The sequence below is a fragment of the Diabrotica virgifera genome, chromosome 8, assembly GCF_917563875.1.
Source record: "Diabrotica virgifera virgifera chromosome 8, PGI_DIABVI_V3a".
Taxonomy (NCBI): Eukaryota; Metazoa; Arthropoda; class Insecta; order Coleoptera; family Chrysomelidae; genus Diabrotica; species Diabrotica virgifera.
In genome coordinates this window covers 46,352,846-46,370,314 of record NC_065450.1, presented here as the reverse complement: position 1 = coordinate 46,370,314, position 17,469 = coordinate 46,352,846, and the positions used below count along the sequence as shown (strand labels likewise).

The 17,469-nt window shown below is 36.8% G+C and overlaps 1 protein-coding gene across 1 annotated transcript in view; it reads left to right on the top strand.

Annotated features, from left to right (window-relative positions):
* Positions 1–17,469, top strand: part of LOC126889949 (protein stum-like) — a 226,238-nt gene that overhangs the window by 174,021 nt on the left and 34,748 nt on the right. The window contains exons 4-5 of the mRNA XM_050658703.1: positions 3,393–3,746; positions 9,114–9,270. Coding sequence (XP_050514660.1) covers positions 3,393–3,746; positions 9,114–9,270 — 511 coding nt within the window. The remainder of the gene's footprint in view (positions 1–3,392; positions 3,747–9,113; positions 9,271–17,469) is intronic.

Genomic DNA, 17,469 nt, shown 5'->3' with positions numbered 1-17,469 from the left:
AGGAAGGTAGTTATAAGGGTTCAAAGTCCCGTTTTTTATTATTTATTTTGTGACGCTCATGATCGAGATCGTGCACCAAAATTTGGGAATAAGTAGGTCATGACATAACTAAGTAATGTCCCCAGAGGTGGAAACCAGAGTGGCGGACGAGGGTAGTTATAAGGGGTAATATTCGCGGTTTTTATTATTTTTTTTTGTGGCGCTTATGATGGAGATAGTGCACCAAAATTTGGGAGTAAGTAGGTTATGACGTAACTAAGTAAAATCTCCAGGGGCGGAACGCTGCGTGGGGGACAAATATTGTGCCAGTTCACAAAAAAATAATACACACTGGGACTTTGACTCCTTAAAACTACCCTCATCCCCAACTCTGGTTTCCGGCTCTGGGGATTTTACTTAGCTAAGTCATGGTATACTTATTCCCAAATTTTGGTGCACTATCTCAATCTAGAACGTCGCAAAAAACCCCTTATATTTTTTATATTCACACCTACCCCCACACCTTTATCGGCCACGCAGCGTTCCACCCCTGGAGATTATACTTAGTTACCTCATGATCTACTTATTCCCAAATTTTGGTGCACTCTCTCAATCACGGACGTCGCAAAAAACCCCTTATATTTTTTGTATTCACCCCCACCTTATCCCTTTGTCTGCCACGCAGCGTGCCACCTCTGGATATTTTACTTAGTTACGTCATGACTACTTATTCCCAAATTAAAAAAAAATATAATAAAAACGGCGACTTTCACCCCTTATAACTACCCTCGTCCTCCACTCTGGTTTCCGGCTCTGGGGATTTTACTTAGTAATTTCATGGTCTACTTATTCCCAAATTTTGGTCCACTATCTCAATCACGAACGCCGCAAAAAACCCTTTATATTTTTTATATTCACCCCTACCCCCACCCCTTTGTCGGCCACGCATCGTTCCGCCCCTAGAGATTTTACTTAGTTACGTCATGACCTACTTATTCCCAAATTTTGGTGCACTATCTCGATCATGAGCGTCACAAAAAAAATAATAAAAACCGCGACTTTGACCCCTTATAACTACCCTCGGCCCCCACTCTGGTTTCCGGCTGTTGGTGAAAGTCATGTACACAACTAATTCAACATATCCCCGTATAGTTTTTCCATATTACTTATCACGCACAAAATCCGCTTCTATCTCTCCGACTACTATTTTCGAACCAATTTACTTGTGTGTTTCTTCTGTAGTTTTGTTTGTTTGTCTGTTTTTTTATTTTTATATCTTCTTAGTTCGCTAGTTATCTTAAACTTAATATTCCATCTTTAGTCCACTTTTTTTATATTCTTTGTTTTTTAATAGGTATTATTCAGATGGTTTGTTCGACGTTTGTTCGTTTGTTTTAAAATTTGCCCAGTTTTATCAATCTTAGTTATTCTACTTATTTACTTCTAATCTATTAATTTTGTTATTTTCTGATTATGGAAAGGATTATCTATTATTTATAACAAAAAAAAAATAGTTTTTAAAACATAAAAATGGTAAACCAAGACGTGCCTACTCATCGTATACATTATGGTGCAAATGATTGGAATAAATTCGTTATTTCGTAAGCCAGCGACTTAAAAAAAATCCTAAAACTGGTCGATTTTTGTTTTTAAATTATGATTTTATGACATATATATTATACTAGTGACGTCATCAATCTGGACCTGATGACGTCATCGATGATTTTTTTAAATGATAATAGGGGTCGTGATCTAGCTCATTTAAAAGGTTATTCAATTCTCTATTCAGTAATATAGACACTGATATAATTATTTATACAGGATGTCCAAGAACAATTATTTTATATTAAATTAATTTACACAAAAACAAGAATGTATTATGTAATTTATTTAATTCAAAATACATTCTACTGCTGTCATAAAACAAAAAAATATTTATTTGATAAATAAACATTGCTTTTCGCTTAAATTCAATGTTCAAACTGCCAAGAGGCAGATGAGTGGCAGCTTGAACATTGAAATTAAGCGAAAAGCAATGTTTATTTATTAAAAAACATTTTCTTCTGTTTTCTGGCAGCAGTGGAATGTATTTTGAATTAAATAAATAACATACATTCTTGTTTTTGTGTCAATTAATTTATTCCAAAAAATGTTTTCTTGTACAGGGTTATTCACTATATTTTGACCCCCCTGTAAACTGCTGTATTTACAGAATACGAAAAAAATGTAAAATACAAAAGTTATTCGATTTTTAAATTATGATTTTTTGACATATATATCGTACAAGTGACGTCATCCATTTGGGCGTGATGACGTAATCGACTATTTTTTTAAATGGGAATAGGGGTCGAGTGCTAGCTCCTTTGAAAGGTTATTTAATTCCCTATTCAGTAATATAAACATTAACATGATTAATTATACAGGGTGTCCAAAAAAATTTTTTTGAATTAAATTAATTGACAAAAAGAGGAATGTATGTAATTTGTTTAATTTAAAATACATTTTACTGCTGTTAAAAAACAGAAATAAAAGTTTATGGCACAAATAAACATTGATTTTTGCTTAAATACAATGTTTAAACTGCCAAGAGGCAGATGGGTGGCAGCTTGAACATTGAATTTAAGTGAAAAGTAATATTTATTTGTTCAATAAACATTTATTTCTGTTTTCTGACAGCAGTAGAATGTATTTTGAATTAAATATATTACATACATTCTTCTTTTTGTGTCAATTATTTTAATTAAAAAAATTTTTTTGGGCACCCTGTATAATTAATCATGTTAATGTTTATATTACTGAATAGGGAATTGAATACCCTTTCAAATGAGCTAGCACTCGACCCCTATTCCTATTTAAAAAAATAGTCGATTACGTCATCACGCCCAAATGGATAACGTAACTAGTGCGATATATATGTCAAAAAATCATAATTAAAAAATCGAATAACTTTTGTATTTTACATTTTTTTTTTCTAATTCTGTAAATAATGCAGTTTAGAGGGGGTCAAAATATAGTGATATATAAATAATTATGCTAATGTTTATATTACTGAATAGATAGAGGATTGAATAATCTTTCAAATGGACTGGCACACGACCACTATTCTCATTTAAAAAAATCATCGATTACGTCATTACTCCCAGATAGTTCACGTCACTAATATGATATATATGTAAAAAAATCATAATTTAAAAATAAAAATCGAACTGGTTCAGGATTTTTCGTTAAAGTCGATGGTTTACGAAATACCAAATTTGTTCCAAACATTTGGCACATTACTGTATTTATTTAACTAGATGATCTAATTTAAATATATAATATTGATTAGAATAGACGTTGATTTTGCTTGCATGTATATTAGAACATTTTAAATTATTATTAAAACTCTAATATTTTCATCTCTTTGATTTCAGTTTACCACCTGCCCAAGCCACTCCTCCAAATGAACCAGAAAAAGAACCACCACCAAAAAATGCGTGCTCCAAATTCCTCACCAACTGTAGAACCAAAATGTGCAGTTGCTGCAAAAAGGGTCCTAAAAAGACCTCTAAATCTAAGACTGATGCCGGTTGCTTCAATTGCTTTAAGCGAAAACCAAAACCTGCTTCGATTGTAATTGAAAATGAAACTCAACAGAAACCGAGGTTGCTTGAGCGATTGAACTGTTGTAGAAAGCAAAAAGTTGGAGATTCTTCTTCATGTTTCCCAACAGGGCGGCGAAAAGATAGTTGGGTGGAGAGAGCGGAAAGTTTGTCTCATCCAGCAAGGTGAGTAAATTGGACATTTTTTACTATATTGATACCTGAGTTTTATTGATTATCGAAAAGCATTTGACCATCAAAAGCTGATCGAAATTCTAAGAATAAATGGAATTGACGAACAAGACCTGCGAATTATCTCAGAATATTGGCACCTTCTTCTTCTTCAAATGCAAATCCACTAATGGATGTTGGCGATCACATTTTCCATTAACTCTCTGTTTCTTGCAAAGTGTATCAGAGATTGTATGTCGTTAATTCCTGTCCATTGCCTTATGTTTCGGAGCTAGGACATTTTCTTGCGTCCTATTCCTCTCTTGCTTTAAATTTTACCCTGGATTATAAGTTGAAGGAACTGGTATTTTTCGTTTCGCATGATGTGACCCAAACACGCCGTTTTTCTTTTCTTGATGTTTTCGAAAAGCTGACGTTCTTGGTTGATTCTTTTAAGGACATCCACATTTGTGACTTTCGCCGTCCATGGTATCTTTAGGACACGGCGATAAAGCCACATTTCGAAGGCTTCTAATCTGTTTATATCCCTCGTTTTGAGTGTCCAGCCCTCTATGCCATATAGCAGCACCGACCACACGTAGCATTTAGTAAACCTTAGTCTCAGTGTAAGGTCGAACTCTGAGCAGGTTATATTGGCACCAAACAGCAACAATTAAAATAGAGCTCACAACATCCGACGATATAAAAATCCGACGAGGAGTGCGACAGGGTTGCGTCTTATCACTGCTATTATTTAATCAGTATTCAGAGTCTATTCGCTCCGTGCATGACTGACGCGACACCTAGCTTAGTCGCCTGACATTTTTGGCAACCACAATTTGACGTTAAACATATGATATATTTGAACATAAAATTCGAAACAATATGTACATACAGGGTGATTGATTAGTAGGGTAAAGCTCAACAGCTCCGCTATAGTAATAGATAGCAATAAAAGTTAATAACAAAAATTTTAGCCACCTTTGAGCTTAACATTACAAAATTAGTTAGAATGTTACAGGGTGTTCGATAACACAGTGGCAGACCAAACTTATGTTTTTTTTAATGGAACACCCTATATTTTATTTTAAATTCGAAATCTTGTTAACTTCTCCATCACAAAAATATAAAGGTTTGTTATGTTATACAGGGTATTTACAAAGTTATAACCAATTTTATATGAAAATCGTAACAAGTTCAACTCCCTGTATAAATAAAAATAAGCCCAACAGCAATGGTTTATTAATGCCATATTTTTTTATTTATTGTCAAAATTTTTAAGAATTATTGATATTGCTAATTTTCTTTATATCAAATACAGGGTGAGTCAAAACGCAAGTACAATATTTTCTCAGTAATGTTAAACGGAACACCCTGTATTTTATATCATTATTGAAAAGTAACATTAACGTACTTTAATTTTTATATAACATTCCCTATGCCCAAATGTATTAGTTTTCGAGATATTTTCATTTTTCAGAGCAAATTATTTTAGGTGTTTAAATTTATCTAAATTTTAAGTAAGCCATGACTGAATTGACAATTGAAGATTACCGATAATCAATCCGGTAATCAATGTAACACTGTAGCAAATAAATAAATAAAAATAATTTATTAGTAATACGTAATACATTTTACAAACAAAAACACAACCACTATATGCAACATTTTTGAAACAATTAAAAACTATCTTTTTATGTAAATGCAACAAATAAACAAAGAAAATTAGTAATAGATTTTACAAAAAAAAAACACACAAACACAAAATACAATATTTTGTGAAGACAATTAAACACTACTTTTGTATGTAAATGTAACAAATAAAGAACGAGACATAATTTATCAGTAATACATTTTCCAAAAAAAAACATGTTTGAAAAGATTAGAAGCTAATTTTAATAAAATATTTTTAATATTTAATTACACAAGGTGTTCAAAATTATCTCCTAACACAGTTATGTACGCCTAAAAACGATCATTGAATGAGCTACTTACTCTACGGAGCATTTGTAAATTAAAACATCGAAATACACTTTGTATTCTATTTTCCATCTCATCCCTTGTTGTTGGAGGTATTTTATAAACTTCATTATTAACGTCACCCCAAAAAAATCAGTCCAGTTTATTAAATTCTGGTGCTTTGGGTGGCCACGCTACTGGTCCATTGAAAAATGAAAATATCTCGAAAACTAATAGGGAAAACTAAAATAATTTAGACATAGGGAATGTTATCCAAAAATTAAAGTACGGTAATGGTACTTTTCAATAATAATATAAAATACAGTGTGTTCCATTTAAAATTACTGAGAAAATAATGTACTTGCGTTTTGACTCACCCTGTATTTGATATAAAGAAAATTAGCAATATCGACCATTCTTGAAAATTTTGACAATACGTTAAAAATATGGCATTAATAAACCATTGTTGTTTTGCTAGTTTTTATTTATACAGGGAGTTGAACTTGTTACGATTTTCATATAAAATTGGTTATAACTTTGTAAATACCCTGTATAACATAACAAACCTTTATATTTTTGTGATGGAGAAGTTAATAAGATTTCGAATTTAAAATAAAATATAGGGTATTCCATTAAAAAAAACATAAGTTTGGTCTGCCACTGTGTTATCGAACACCCTGTAACATTCTAACTAATTTTGTAATGTGAAGCTCAAAGGTGGCTAAAATTTTTGTTATTAACTTTTATTGCTATCTATTACTATAGCGGAGCTATTGAGCTTTACCCTACTAATCAATCACCCTGTAGACCAAAGTTGACATACGGAGCAGAAAACTCCTTTTTTGATTTTTACTTTGGTATGCTTTGAATTTCAGTTTTTCTAATTTATTCTGCTCTACTTCTGTTTCCCGAGTTATTTGTATTTAACACTGATGATGATTTTTCTATAAAATCAAAAACGTTCTATGATGTAGCCCTCGGGATTTTTAATAAAAAATTTTTATTCCTTTTACAAAGGGCTTTTTCCAATTTTTGTGATTGATGGTATACAGCCAACTACAGGAAAATTTTTTTAGACAAGGCGGAAACGGCGGGTTTGTTGGGGAAAATATTCCCATGAGATATTTTTGCATAATCACATTCGTGAGACATCCCAGAATAAGGTTCAAGAAGTCGCCCAGGTGAAAAGTGAGCCAATTTTTTTTAATAATTTTTTTTAATCAAATTGCAAAAATGAATATTTTTGGACCGGACTATTTTTTTTTTAGATTTTTTGGACCATTCTGGACAAAAAAGGTCTCTTATAATTTTTCTCTAAAGTTGATCTTTTTCGAGTTATAAGCAATTTAAAATTTGAAAAACGCGAAAATGGCCATTTTTAAGACTTAATAACTCGGTTAAAAATTATATTATGAAAGTTAGAAAGTGACTAAATCAAAGTTTAAAGTCGCCGCTACATGATCCTCAAGAAATATGTGCCATTAATTTACTACTAAGTTGTTATTGTTAATTAATAACAATGAGCGGTTAGATCGTATTGATGCGGCTGTAAATGTGAGTGCGAGTAAGATGCACAATTGGACTGCTGGAATGGCTTCTCTCTCGCACTCAGCATTTACAGCCGCCGCACACGTGCATGGCGCTTATTATTATTTCTTAACAATAACAGCTTAGTAATAAAATAATGACAAAAACTTCTTCAGGATCTTGTAGGGGGGCTTTAAACTTTGATTTAGTCATATATTGACTTTTATAATAATAACTTTTAACCGAGTTATTAAGCCTTGGAAATCGCCATTATTCGTTTTTTTCAATTTTAAATTGCTTATAAGTCGAAAACTATCAACTTTAGAGAAAAATTATAGGAGACCTTTTTTGTCCAGAATGGTCCAAAAAATTAAAGAAAAAATTGTTCGGGCCAAAAATATTGATTATTGCAATTTGTTTAAAAAAAATTGGGCGACTTCTCGAACCTTATTCTGGGATTTCTCACGAATGTGATTATGCAAAAAAATCTCATGGGAATATTTTTCCCTTCGAACCCGCCGTTTTCGCCTTGTCTATTTCTTTTCCTTGTGTAATTTGTATTTATGTCCTTTTACCTTGTCAGGTCATTTATTCTACGTCCGTACTTTCTCTCTGTATCAATGTTTTGATCTTACTAGCGTTTAGGATTCTTTGATTAATTTCCAGCTTTCTCCCTCACTTTTCAGTTTGTTGAAGCCTATTTAAACCGTTTTTTCACACTTGGCAATATCATGTGTATGGAACGAAGTTTCTTCAAGACAAATAATACTTTTGTTTAAATCCAGGGTCCCGTTTTATTTCGAGAAAATACTCAACGAATTTTAACAAAATTCCATTACTTTTATTTAATTATCTAATTTCTTATATATAAATTAACACTTCAACAAAACCGTACACATTTCTTCCAACTGTTTATAGATCTTCTTCTTCTTCTTTTTATTCTATATAGGCAGTACTGCCAGTTTTTCTTCAACGGTGCCTTTTATTCTGCCCCTAAATGCAGAAAGTTTACCTAACGGTGACGTGTCCCTGTCTATTCCTACCATCCTTGATTCAGACATCCTGCCTATGTGTTGATTCCACTCTTCTGTTTTTTACCCAGATATTTATATTGTCTCCCTACATATGCATCTGATTTCCTCACTTCCTACCCTGTCCTCATGTATTCCTTTTCCAACAACCCTTCTTAATATCTTCATTTCGTTGGTCTCAAGATGTCTTTACGTTTTGCTTGTGTCTGGTCTTATGTCGACCATTTAAGGCATAACTGTCCTAATAACTGGCTTATCAGGCCTTTCTTTCCACTCTTAGGTGTTAGTTTTTCCAAATTATATCATTTAGGCATCCGATCGTTCTACTGGCTTTAATTATTTGGTCTTTTCCCTCTTTTTGGATATTTTTGTCGCCTGATAGATTAATTCCCAGGTATTTGAAAGTCACTACTTGTATAATTTTTGATATTTTCATATTCACGTTTTTTGCGTTAATTTTGAATTTGTGCAGTAATCTTTGGAGGTCGTCTTCGCACTTTGCTACTACTAACTTTTGCTACGAACACGGTGTCGTCAGCGTAACAGAGAATTTTTATCTCTTTATCGCTTATTTTGCACCCAATTTTTGTCTTCACTTGTTTTATTATTCGTGAATACAATTATATAATTGTATTCACGAATCAGTTCTAAAGTTTGAACAATATTATCTTTGTAAAACTGACAATCCGTTGAATAATATCCTTTAAAATATTTGTAACTCTATCCAATTTTTGAAGAAATACAATAAAACAAATACGAGAAATAGAAAAAAATATGATGTAACAAAATATAGTATATGTATATCTAGAAAAAGACTCTTGTCTATTTTACTGCTTATGTTTTCTAACAAAATTTTATTTTTTAGAAGCAAGTGCTCCAAGCATTGTTGTAAAGGCTTTTTGGCAACAATATGTTGTTTGAATTTATGTCGAAAAAAGAAACCTGTTGAAATTCCTGATCGAAAAGATTCCATAATAAGTAAGAAGAAAAGTTTGACTCCAACCACAGCTCCACCACCAGAGGTAAGTCGCTTAAGAATTAAGTACTCTAACTGTTACTTTGAACATTATAAATATTATATTATCATAATATAAATCATAATATAAAATTGACTCATCCCAGATACCTACGGTATCAAAAGGATTGAGCTCTGGTGGGACTCTTTCCGTGTTATCGAGCCCTAGTTGACTTGGTATGAAGGTGTATCTCCCAAAAATTCTCGTACACATCTGGCCGTTGCGAGTAGTACTGCTTTCTGCATGGTCTTATAAAGATGTTCATTAAGACCCAGCTATTTTATGCTTTCGAGGAGGGTCTTCGGAATGACTTCAGTAGTAGACATAATAATCGGTATCGTCTGGGTACTTTGCATTCTCCATTGTCTCCGTATTTCAATTTCCAGATCTCTGTACTTGGCGATCTTTTCAGTAAATTTAGTACGTAGATTATTGTTGTTAGGAATCGCCACATCAATGAGGGTTGTTTGTCTCGTTAATTTATTGACTAATACGAGATCTGGTCTATTATGCGCCACTGTTTGGTCTGTGAGCACAGTGCGGTCCTAGTATAGCTTGTAGTTGCCATCCTCAAGCATACTCTCAGGGACGTATTGATAATATGGGAGATGGTCGGTTTGGAGAAGTCACAGCGTGATAGCTATCTCCTGATGAAGGATTTTTCCCACTGCGTCATGCCGTTCCTTGTACTCAGTTGCAGCAAATGCCTGGCAGCCCCCTGTAAGATGTTGGATGGTTTCTTGGGCTTGACATCCATATCGGCATCTGTCGTTTTGAACATGAGGGTCTTTGATGATATATTTCAGGTAATTTCTGGTTGGTATAACCTGATCCTGAATGGCCAGTAATGAACCCTCCGTTTCAGGGAACATCTTTCCTGATGTCAACCAGTAGTTCGACGCTATATTGTCGACATGATCTTGGCTGACCTCATTGGGATGTCGCCCGTGCAGAGGTTTACCCATCCAGGCGCGCACTTTTTCGTCCTTAGTAAGGTGGTTTATGCGCAGTTCTGCTTCTCTCAGCTTTATCGGTGTTGTGTCATCTACTGCGCAGATAGCGCGATGTACAGTAGATGTTTCAGCCTGCATCTGAAAATAAGTTCTTAAATTAGCAATCTGTTTATCTAATTGCTCACCTATATCCATAAGTCCTCTTCGTCCTAAATACCGGGGTAATGTCGTTCGTTCTACTGCACTTTTAGGGTGGTGTTATTATTATTATTATTATTATTATTATTATTATCATAATATCGAAAAGCATATAGAATTAGTATATACTGGTACTTAGAAATAGCCAAAAAGGAACAATTTGCAAATGTCTTGTACTTACATCTTCTGAATTAAGTATAAGTTTATTCTTCATGTTAGAGTATTAAAAACAATCAAACAGACAATCATATGCTGCCACGTTTTCTTCTGTTTCTTCGCCTTGTTCCCATTATGAGTTCGCAATTTTCGTGCTCCACAGCACTCTATTCTCCCAGTCACCCTCTCTGAGCGTTTCCTATGTGCGTTTTTCATCCTTTCTCTTCATCTTCTTCCCGGCGGGTTTCAGCCTAGTATTCGTTTCGGCCACCTGTGCTCTCGCATTTTCTGTACACGTCCGTAAAATTGAAGGGCTCTGTTTTCAACTTTTTTGTAATGGAGCATCTGACATACTTCCATTCTCTTTTATATTTCCTCTGTTCTTATTTTGTGGTCTCTGGTGATTTGTATACATATTCTCATAAAATCCACTTCAACCGCTCTTATTTTATTTCGAATGGATGTTGTCATTGGCCATATTTTCCGCTCCATATAAAGTAATATTTATCAATATACTCTGAAATACCCTTTCTTTGTTTTTTTTTTGTTAGAGTGATGTTCCATACCAGTTCATGGAGTTCTTTCGTGGATTGTTTTCCCCGTGCTATCTTCATTTCTATACCTTTTATACAAGTGAAATCTCGGTTTATCATGGACTCTAAATACTTAAAGGTCTTACAAGTCTTAATAGTCTCTTCTTCTAAACTTAAGTTTAGATAAGTATTTACTCCAGGGTAATAAGCTAGAAATAGACCATGTTCGGGATACTCAAAGATCCAGGTAGCTGACTACTTTTTAGTTATTGAAGACCTATAGTAAGAAAACCTACCTGTTTCCTGCCTAGAGTTCGCGTCCGTTTTTTAATTATTAACAATTTATTGCAAAAGTCGCTATTTTTTTCGATTTTTTGCACCCTATTCAAAAGCTAAACAATTGACATAAAACTACAAAATTTAATTTTTTAGAACATTGAAAAACCTTCAAAATACCGATTTTTGAAAGTTAAAAAGTTAAATTGTTGCTTCACAAATTGCAAAATAAATAAAATAAATAAAGATCGATATTTTTGTTAATATCTTTTACTAAATTTAACTTAGAATTTTAGTGTTTCACCCAAAGTCCCAAAGTTGGTTAATTTGGTAGGTACTTAACAAACCCTCAAAATTTGAGACCGATCCATTAATTAGTTTAAAAGTTATTCTATTTGTTTATCCTAGAGACATTTATTTTGCATTAACGTAAGAGAGGAAATAATGAACATTGGGCAATTCTGAGTATGCCAAACGAAAGTAGAAGACTGATAGTATCAAAACGTATTAAACCTGATAAAAAAATTATATTATCAATAAAAATCAATATTATCAAAAATCCTAATGCCAAATTTTTGAAATTTTGTAGTTTATAAACATTTAGAATAACTTGACAAATATGGTCCGTGGGAACAATCTTTTTATATATTCGGAAAGCTAGTATTTTAACACGAATTTCAAAATAAAACAATTTAGCCTGGGTTCATTAGGGACAAAGTAGGGACATTTGTTTTTTTTTTAATTCACAGCTAATTTGTTTATAATAATTAAGGAATTTCATTGATGGCGTTTTAAACAATGGAATTTTTATTTTTTGTTAAACAATTTGCATAAACATTGTATCTTCACAGCACCCTCTACGATTTTTCAAAATTGTAGTTCAAACGGTTACCAGGGGGAACCTACGAATCCACCGAGATACCGAAAAAGCAATTTCAAACTAATACAATTTTCTGTATTTCCGGATCAACTCAATGGATTTTTATCTTTCTTTTTGAAGTTATACTTCTTTACCGGCGCAAGCAAGCAAGCAATTTGATTTAACCCGACCTGTGGGAATGTCCACCCTCTCGAAAGAGTACATTCGGGTGTAACAATTCATTGGGGCGAGGTGTTTTGACCCGAGTGTAAACAGGGATCACCCCACCTCGCCCCAATGCCCCAGGCCATCCCTTTCCCCCCCATAGCATGCTGATGCGCGATGAGGGCACAACTATCGTAGCCAAATGCTCTTCACAATGGAATCCTGGGTAATAAGATTCCATGTGGTACCCTAATCGAATGCAAAAATCTTAGGCTCAGCGTGATGCGCTCTATGCCTTTATCGTCTTACTTACTTAACCGCGGTACTAAAAATTGCTTGCTTTGGCCCCAAGTCATCGTGCTGAGCCCTATTGGGCTCCGCCCAATGACTTGTTGCTCGAGTTTTTATGTGTTTTTTTGGTTTTTTATATTTTTTTGGGGGCTTACGCCTTTTTTATTTTTTTATATATATTTTTTTGGGGGCCTGCGCCCTTCTATAATTTTCTAAAATTGTCTTACCTTGGAGGTGATCGTGGTGTTGGATCTCCGTATGTAACGCTATCTTCGGCACTTGTTTTGAGCTACGAACAGACTACTATCACTTTTCACTTTTGATCACTTTATTCCACTATTTGCTGTTTCGGTCTTCTATGCTTCCATCGGTGGAACTCATCATACCTTAGCATCTCTCGCAGTATATGACTTGGGTGGTGCTCCAGTTCCGCGAATTTGATCCTTGCTTTGTCTGTCATGATTTCGGTGACTCTCACCTGTTGGAGTTCTCTGAACAGGAATCTTTCTGCGACGTATCTTGGGACTCTGGCGGCTTCTCTCAAGCTGCTGTTGTGGACCGCTTGGATCTTCTTTTTGTGGGTGTTACATGCTTGTCCCCATGCGAGAGATGCGTATGTTAATACCGGTAGTATAATACTGTTTATCAATCTTAACCTTGTTTTTAGTCTTAGTTTGCTTTTTCTGCCTGTAAGTCCTCTTAGTGTTGCTTTTGCTATGTTGGCCTTGTGGACTGTGGCTTCTACATGTTTTTGGAAGGTTAATCCTTTGTCCATGATGACTCCTAGGTATTTAGCTTCGTTTTTCCACTCGATGGGGGTGTTCTGTACCGTCAGCTGTTCCTCTGGTTGTTGTCTTCCTTTCTTGTATAGAACCGCTTGTGTCTTTTCCGAGTTGATGGCTATCTTCCATTTTATACTCCATTCCTCTACTTCTTGTAGTGCTGTTTGCAGGTTGGTCACTGCTATATCTACATTTCTGTGTTTGGCCGCTATCGCTGTATCGTCGGCGTATAGGCTCATAAGGGTACCTGGTGTTCTAGGTACGTCAGCGGTGTATATCGTGTACAGCAGGGGTGACAGGACCGCTCCCTGGGGTACTCCAGCCTCCGGGTTCCCGAGTTCGGACAGGACTTGTCCTATCCGAACCCTGAAACTCCGGCCGCCCAAGTACGATGAGATTAGTCTCGTCATAGCCCCGCTGTACCCGTAGCCCCTCATTTTGTATAGAAGCCCCTTATGCCATACTTTGTCGAATGCTTTGCTTACGTCCACGAACGCTGCTCCGGTGTACTGCCTGTCGTTGAATCCAGCTGCTATGTACTCGGTTAGTCTGAGTACTTGTAGCTCACTGGAGTGCTCTGCTCTGAATCCGAATTGAGCTTCTGGGATAATGTTTAGTCTATTTGTTTCCGCTTGCAGTCTGCTTAGAATGATTCTTTCCACTATCTTGCTGATCGCTGGAAGTAAGCTGATTGGCCTGTAGTTCTGCGGGAATGTGTGGTTCTTACCAGGTTTTGGGATCATAATGACGTGGGCCATTTTCCACCTGTTCGGGAATATCTTGAATCTTAGTATCGCGTTCACTATGTTTGTGAAGTACACTATAGCTTTTCTGGGCAAATACTTTAGGGCTCTGTTTGTTATTTCGTCTGGACCAGGTGCTTTCCTCGGTGAACTGTTTCGGATGTGTTCGTTGATTTCTTCCGGTGATGTTGGGGGAATGATGTCCTCTGGGTCTTCTGGTCCTTCTTCTTGTTCTTCGACTTCTTCCAGGAAGTCGTCGTCTTCGTCTTGGTGGTAGTTTAGGTCGCATTCTCTTTCGAGTGTAGCCCTCATCGCCTCTACTTTATCCTCTATGGTGTATACCATGCCGACTCTTCCATGTAATGGGGGGATGGGTTTTCTGTCGCTTCTCAACATTTTTTGGAGCTTCCAAACGTTTTTCATGTTTGAGTCTAGTTCTTCCATCTCTTGTACAAAGTTGTCCCATTTTTTGCTGCGGTGGAGTTGTAGGGCCGTTTTGACCTCTCTGTTTAATGTATTTGCCCAGGTTTTGTCTACTCGATTTCTTGTTCTTCTGGCTATTTTTTCGCCCTATTTTTTTCCCTTATCAGCCCTTGAGTTTCTTGTGGTATGTCTTTGAACCTTCCCGTGTGGATCTCGACTTCTTCCTCTGTTGTGCTGTTTCTGATTGCCTCTTGGATGATGTTTTCAAGCTCTAGGACTTTTACTTCTATTTCTTCTGGGTTATTTATAACTGGCACTATGTTTATTCTTTCACTCACTAATCTTTTATAATTCGTCCACTTTGTTTTCTTTTTTGTTCTTTTCGGTGGGTTTGTCTCTTCCCATGTTCCAATTTCTAGAAGAATGGGGTTGTGGTCTGTTGATCCTTCGTCCAGCGTGATTAGTTCTGATTGTAGTCCTAGGTTTTTGGCCACAACTATGTCGATATGGGTGGGAAGTCCATTTCCTGGGAAGTGTGTTGGTTCTTCTGGGCCCATCGCCACTGTATCTTCATTATTTTCTATATAGCTATTTAGTAGTCTTCCATTTCTGTTCGTAGCTCTATCGTTCCAGTTGGGGGATCTTGCATTCAGGTCTCCTATTATGATGGATGTTTCAGCGATGTTAAGGAACGCGTCTAGGTCATCGTCCATTAATGGGTGTTGCGGTCTTACGTAGGCTGATGTTATTCTGACTGCGCCTTGCCTCATTTTCACTTCGACTGTTGTTGCCTCCATGTTAACTAGTGGTGGAGTCGTGAATCTGGTGTGAGTGATTCCCTTCTTAACTAGGATGGCCGTTCCTCCTGATCTTCTATTGAGGTCGTTCCTATATACATCGTACCCAGGGAACTTTAGGTTGAAGTTGTTTGTTAGCTTGGTTTCCTGGATTGCTACGATGTCCATCTCATATCTATTGGCGATTTCATCCATGATGTTTTGGTTCGTTGATATACCGCCCGGATTCCAGGAGCCTATCCTCAAATATCCCCTATCTGTCAGCATTACTTCTGCGCTTCCCTGGTGCCTTGTATAACTTCTCTAACTACCCTAGTCACAATTCTGACTATGTAGTCTTCATCAGGGATCGCTGTTTGGTGTTGGTTGTTTTGCGTGGCCTGGGCGTAGGTGGTGCCGGTGGCTTGTGGTCTTCTTGCCTGTGGTTGTTGTTGTTGCGGCCTCCTTGGTGGGGGTCTTCCCCACGTAGGGCATCCTCTGTAGCTGGCTGGATGGCTGCCTTTACAGTTGGCACATGTAGCTTTAACTTCTTTGGTCCTTTTGCACATCTTAGTGGGGTGATCCTCACCGCATTTGACACACCTGGGGTCCTTGTGGCACGCGTTCTGGGCGTGGTGGTAGCCTTGGCAGTTGAAACACTGCGTGGGTCCTGTCGCTTTTCGGAGATCCTCTACCACGAGCTTCATGTGGCACAGGTTGGTTATGCGCCTCGCCGCCCCCCTGATCCAGAGTTATGACGAACATAGGTAGCTGTCTTCTTGGGCCGGCTCTTGTTGACATATTCTTTGCTGCTTGGCAGTCAATGTTATATTGATCTGCCATGTCATTCTTGATCTCTTCCTCTTTGGTATTCGTTGGTAGCCCTCTTATTACCATTTTTGGTTTTACTTCTTCCTCGAATGGGAAGGCTATCCATTGTAGTCTCTTCTTGGGATCTTTTAGGGTCATGTTCTTTGCGTAATCCTCAATAATGTGGGTCATCTTTCGATAATCTTCCGGGCTTTTCGCCTGGATGAGGGTTTCCCTTCCGCTTCTGGAGATCTTATTTGTCGTGATTACGCCTTGTTTCTGGGCTATACTGAGGATAGCCCCTGTCTCGCTCACGCTCTGTAATTTAATTACAGGCGACTTTCGTTGACGGATTACCTGTTGTTCAGGTAACGCGGCAGCTTCTTCTTGTTGGTTCGTCTCCATTTGGTTCGACTCTGAATCCTTGGGATGCCGTGCGGCAGGCGTATCTCCACCCGTGCTCGTAGATGGATGCATTGGTGGGGCTTTTCCTCGGGGTAGGTTGTAGGATTCTTCTGGTGGGGGTGAAGCAGCTCTCATGGCGTTTCTTGCTTGGTTTTCCCATGATGACGTCTCGTCTTTTGAGATGGGTGTCTTCAGTTTTGGGAAATCTTCTTTATTTTTTGGTGTCTCTCGGATTTTCCTTAGTCTCTCGTCTGCGGGTGACTTTTTGGCTTCAGGGATTGGCTGCGATTTCTCGACTTCAGAGATTGGCTTCTGTTGGAGATTCTGTTGTAAGAGTCCGTTCATCTTTATTTGTTGTTCTACCAGACTGTTCAATTGGGCTGACATTTTCTTCATCTCTTCCTTTTGTTCTTGGATTACGATCCTTAGTTTCTCGTTTTCGGCTCTTTGTTGGTCTCTCTCTGCCGTCATCGCCTCTAGCATCTTCCTCATCTCTTCTTGCTCATTTGTCTTGAGTACCTTCCCTTTCATGTCTTCGTCTGCTTCACTCTCTTTCGGCTTCGTTCGTTTGGTGGTGCCTCGGACTGCCTGCTCTGCCTCATCATCCATGGGCTCTGCTATTGGATTTTCTCCGTCCTTCTTCGCTTCTGCGTCGTTCTTCGATTTCTCCTCTTTCTTCTTTTTGGATTTCTCCTTCTTCCTCTCGCTTCTAGGTTTCTTGAACTCATTTTCATCCATGGATGAGCAGTCATCGGTGTCGGAACTTAATTCCTGAAACAGGTTAGAGCCCACTTTGCGTGAGCCCTCATAGATTGGCGGGGATTGCGCCATGGAT